Raw genomic sequence first — 5,369 nt, 5'->3', positions numbered from 1 at the left:
AATACACATATTTATTATTGTATGACACCTCATGTTATGAAAAAGTAAAAAAAAGTATTTTCTGATTTCTGAATGCAGATCTGTTTTTAAACTGTTAAACCTTATAAAGTGCTACAAATAAAAAAGTTGATAAATTACAAAAATAACCAAAAAATAACTTCTGACACCCGATAAATCAATGGTTAAAAAACTACAGCAGAGCTTCACACCTTCTAGTGGTGTTTTACCTCTAAAATATAATGACATATATAGTTTGTGATGTTATTGGTCCAATCTTTAAAAAAGAAGCAGTATTATAACATTACACGGTGGACACACAACTCAAAGGACACACAAATTGCATAATTACTAGTTCTTTGTCTAAAAAAATCTAAATGTGAGTTTGACAAAATAAAATCTTAAAATAAATAAGAGTAACATAATGAACAGTTCCTTAAGTGAAATAGGAAACAAAGTGAAGACACTGTGACTCAAATAAAAAGTTCAGTTTTACATTAAAAAGTTTATATTGTCTTTGGTACACATTCAATGTACAGTAACAATGGTTTACGATTGAAGACCAAACAGTATAATTCAGACTAAAGAGCAGCCCAAAACATCAGAAAGCTTTATGAGTCATTGACACATTTTAATTTAACACTGATAATTATTCTATAACGGATTGGTATGTTAGCCATGAAACAGATTAAGTAGTGATCATCTTCTTTCCCCCATCGTGATGTATATCCGAGTAAAATGGCTTCTGAAATGATAAAAGTTATGGCTGAACATGAATTCGTCAATCTATAATTGATTGAATTGTTGGAAGTTGAGTCATGTTGCTATTTGCTGTGATCTTCTCATGGAGCCTGTCCACCTGCTATACCAAGTGACCGGAAGTAAACAGAGAGCGGGGGGGGGGGGGGGGGGGGGTAGGGTTTTTGATTAAAGATTATAAAGGCACATTATTTTTTTTAAAACGACAAGTTATTAATATGTTAAACCTAAAGAATACATTTTACAGCTATACAATATCACCTTTCATGGAGCTCTAAGTCATCATGAAACACATCTTTACTGGGCAGGGTCCTTTTAGGAGGAGACAACCTTGATCTATTGGTTTTAAACTTTTTCTTCCATATAAATATGATACAGAGAACTATACATAACAGAATAAAAAAACTAAAGACAGGAGTTAATATCATCCATAAATGTGTTTCTCGTGCTTGGTTTTTATTTTCTTCAGTTGGTTGTTCTTCATCATGTACTGTTGACTCTACAAAAAAAAAGTAAAAAAACCCATCACTGGCATGTAATATAGCAAAGTTTATAGCAGAATAACAATTTGAAATACAGTTAACCTTCATAAGTATTAGAACGCGAATGCTCTGTTTGCAGTGAAGACAAGACATTTGTATGAAGCAAAAGTACAGAATGTAACATTTGATTATGTTTGAACACATACATGCTTTACCATAAATAACAAAGACCTTTCTTCCTGACTTTATGTGCCGTCACCAAATGCAATATTCATACTGAAAAAACAATGAATTAAACTGATACTACACATTCATGTGTGAACAAATAATGCATCAGGATACAGTTTATAAAACTCAACACTTGACAATTGTCTCAATATGCTCACATTAGATTATTAGAAGTATTAAAATACAAATGTGTTGTTTCATAGAGTTGGTAAATTGTGTTAAACCCTTAAACCAGGTGAAAAATAAAATGTGACATTCTGTACTTAGTCTTATTCACTTTTTTAATGTTTAAACATTTCTTGACTTAACAGCAAACAGATGAATTTTGCCTATATTTTCACAATACGTATGGAGAGCACTGTACATGTAACAATGTACACTAGGCTACTAAACAAAATCACTACATTGTATAATTTTATATATTTTGTTTAATTTAAAAGTTTTAGATTGTTTTATGTTATACATTTTCTTTGGGTTATATACATTTTTCTTGGTGAACTTCAAATGTTTTAACTATCATTTACTGCACTCAAAAATCTTTCTTAATGTCATGTAATATCAGTATCACCACTACACACCTTTGATGATAAGCTGTGTGATCAGGGTCACTTGTTCCTCTAAATGTATGATGTAGCACCAGTATTCTCCTGCATCAGCGTGTGTAAGATTGTTGAGTTTGAGGGAGAAGTTTCCTTTCTCATATTCAGTAGGGAAAGATTCCACTCTGTTCTTGAAGTTTAAGTCCTGGTCTTGTAGTGAAAATGTGCCTTGTATTATGTCACAGACATGCAGTCTGTCATTGTGTATCCAATGCACAATAATATCAGAAAGTTTGTGTTCAATCTCACTGGTAGCACATGGCAAGACAACAGAACCTCCAGTAACACCCTCAACAACATTCACAGCCTGCAGGGACACTGAAATGAGAGAAGTATTTTCAGAAAACTCAAACACATAATTTGTAAGTTTTAAATGTGACACAAATGTACCTCTCAAAATTAGTTTTATAAAAGGTGCTTACCTTTGTTTATCAGCAGAGCAAATACACAGATAATGCAGTAACTATAAAAAAAACATAAGTTTGTGTAAGTTCCTGTAGATCATAACATAGGATGGTTCTAGCAAATATCAATGCTATAAGTTTATGTTCAGAGAACTGTAATCGGAGACATACATAAACCACACATTAGCCAATGTATGGACATCAAAGGTGCCACCATATTAGTCCTGCCAAGATTTTCTTAATAACACATACATATAAGTGAACAGGAAGGCTGCACTTCTGGATGAAAACACAATTACATTTACAGTTCTCTACCAATTTCAATGATTTACAATTTACGTGGCGTACAAAAGTATTATATCTCTACTTATAATCATAATGGTTTGATTTGAATTAAAAAGTTGTCAATTATTGATTTTGCTTTTTTTATGCTTAATTTAATTGTACATACATCCCTGATGTATCCCTAACTATTACTACTTATGATAATGATTCATTTAAATAAGTCTAACTAAAATAACTAGAGACATAACGTTTTTGATGTAATTATTTTATGCAGAGAAAGTAAAGTTTACTCATTTATTTGCATGTTTTTATAGCAGGGGTTTTTAAACTGTGGTCAGGACCTAACTGTGGGATAAGGTGGGTTACGCAAAGTCACTTGGTTGTCTTATTAATTACATTAAATGAGAATGGTTTTAATATCATGTATTTTGGTATTGCAATTAAATATACATTGAAAATAACTGATGCCTTCTAAAAGAGAAAAAAAAATTTGTGAACGAAATTTCAATGAATTTGAACGACGACCAGGAGAACACTCGCAAAATGGAAAACAATGGGACATAAAGTGATGACTTTTAAGTTTTAAGTGGCCAATATTTTGTTATTCTTGAACAAGCATCATCATCAAATGCCATCAAACAGTAAATCAAACTTTAACATGTTTAGCCTTGCTGTAGGCTAACCTAACTAAGTTAACTACAACTTATATTTGACGAGGAGTGTTTCAATGTGAAAACATCATCAGGGGCCTATATGAGACATATCTCCCTGTAAGTTAAACATCTGACATCTTAATACAACTAACCTCATGGTGGACAGCTCCATGCCAAAACACCTCCGGTAGCCAGGCAGCTACTACAAATCACCATGGTCAAGTTATCGGTGTCATTTATATTAGGCTAAACATCCTGAAAATAGTATGAAACGAATGTTGTTGTCCTCAATTTAGTCTCGAAACGAAAGTAAAAAAAATCAAAACTTTGGGCGCGACTTCATCCTGGGTTATACTGGCAGTTAGCAAACAACTTTTAGGGGCAAATACGGCAACGATAATCTAAGACCTTTATCCCATTCATTTTCCCTAAAATTCCTTATCAAGCTAAATATTTCTTTCTCTTCTTTCCCCTTTTTGGTATGGGAGGGAGCGGCTTTCTTCTTCTTTTGTGTCTAATGGCGGTTGGCAAACAAGCTTTTGGTGCATTTCCGCCACCTACTGGGATGGAGTGTGAATACATAGGCGAATGGAAAGGAAAATACTATCTACCAAAAATGTATTAAAACATTTGTTTTAATTGAATAAATCCCTTACAGTAGGTTTATCAAACGTGGATCTCTCAAATACTTAAATAATATAGGAATGTTCAATCACTTTAGTTTTTCCACAAGTTGGGCTTTTCATTAGCCTTTTATCCCTCACAATGAACAAGCACATGCTCCACTGTTTCTGCCACCCCACAGTGGATGTACCCATCTTTCTCATTTTTTCCAATCATAAAAAATGTATCTGGTGTGCCCAATGCGTAGCCTCAAATTAATTGTATCTTCTGTCTACTGTATCTTCATCTCTTTTGGTTCCATATTTTCTCCTTTAACTCCCAACTTTATCATGAATATTATTTTAACTTCTTATTCCAGTTCTTTTGCCAGACATTTATAACAGCTTTTTATAAGCACTTAGCTTTAACTTTGCCTAGTGGTATCTTTATGTCGATTTCATCCTTCTTTAATCACGTTTTTCGAGAGTGTTCACCATCTCATTCCACTCAACTCCTACATGAGACCCACACTCTAAAAATGTCTGGGTTATTAATTAACCATAATAGGTAAATATTGAACAGAACACACCGCTGGGTTAAAATTGACCTGATGCTGGGTTGTTTTAACCCAACTGCTGGGTTATTATACCCCATGGTTGCATAACAACAACCCAACATTGGGTCATTTTTACCCCAGCATGTGTTCTGTCCAATATGTACCCATTATTGGTCAAAAATAACCCAGACATTTTTTATTAAGTGGATTTAATCTGTACAAGATCTGTAATATGTCATACAAAATATCTTCTTGAGCATCGGACTTTCTTTTTAAGTTCCTTTATGCAGGACATACCATCATAACATGCTCCACCTCAGTTAAATAAACTTTAAAAACAAAACACACTCACTTTACAGTTGTACAATCTTTTAAAAAAAGTTTATTTCTTCTTCTGTTTAATTTGTGGGGATAACGTTGTACAGGTCTAGTTTAGTGGGGATCCACAAACACATTGAACAAACCGGACAAAGGCAATTTTCTCAAAAAGGGGGAGCTTATGGCCAAATTTGCCCCCAGTAATTAAGCAGCATGTTGGTAGGGTGGAAAGTGGAGCTGGTGGTCACGTGCATTACCTGGGCAAGACCTCAAAGTATTTCTCCACCATTTAAGATTGCACACCTGACCTGAGTCATCAAGAAAAGTTCTTTGTCATTGAATTATTTATTGTAAGAATCACCACAAATTAAAGAGCCGTTCATGCTTTCTTGTGCAGAGAAGTCAACAAGGGGAATGTTTTTCTTGTCTTTATTCTCAAAACTAAGAGCATTGCGTTACCAGCACAAAAAGAACCCAGGGAACAA

General features: G+C 33.7%; 1 protein-coding gene across 2 annotated transcripts; it reads right to left on the bottom strand.

Moving 5' to 3' along the window:
* Positions 1-482: 482 nt before the first annotated feature.
* Positions 483-3,920, bottom strand: LOC141363107 (uncharacterized). 2 transcript variants are annotated; one of them, XM_073865645.1, is made up of 5 exons: positions 3,560-3,920; positions 2,488-2,528; positions 2,045-2,383; positions 1,018-1,255; positions 483-859 (listed from the first exon to the last, which is right to left on the bottom strand). In XM_073865645.1, the coding sequence occupies exons 1-5, from the start codon at positions 3,577-3,579 to the stop codon at positions 814-816; spliced, it is 684 nt and encodes a 227-aa protein (XP_073721746.1). In that variant the 5' UTR covers positions 3,580-3,920; the 3' UTR covers positions 483-813. The 2 variants fall into 2 exon arrangements, with proteins under 2 accessions (XP_073721746.1, XP_073721747.1); XM_073865646.1 differs by having other exon boundaries at positions 483-856.
* Between the last annotated feature and the right edge of the window lie 1,449 nt (positions 3,921-5,369).

Source organism: Misgurnus anguillicaudatus, unplaced genomic scaffold (genome assembly GCF_027580225.2).
Source record: "Misgurnus anguillicaudatus unplaced genomic scaffold, ASM2758022v2 HiC_scaffold_32, whole genome shotgun sequence".
In the NCBI taxonomy this organism is placed as follows: domain Eukaryota; kingdom Metazoa; phylum Chordata; class Actinopteri; order Cypriniformes; family Cobitidae; genus Misgurnus; species Misgurnus anguillicaudatus.
This window is presented reverse-complemented; position numbering and strand designations above follow the sequence as displayed.

Bases quoted from the DNA above. Each gene is read 5' to 3' on its own strand.
- LOC141363107 (XM_073865645.1), bottom strand. From the start codon at position 3,579: ATGGAGCTGTCCACCATGAG. The intron at 2,529-3,559 runs GTTAGTTGTATT...TTTTTTTTATAG, and splicing joins ATGGAGCTGTCCACCATGAG to TTACTGCATTATCTGTGTAT. The intron at 860-1,017 runs GTGATATTGTAT...CACTTGGTATAG, and splicing joins GACTTAGAGCTCCATGAAAG to CAGGTGGACAGGCTCCATGA.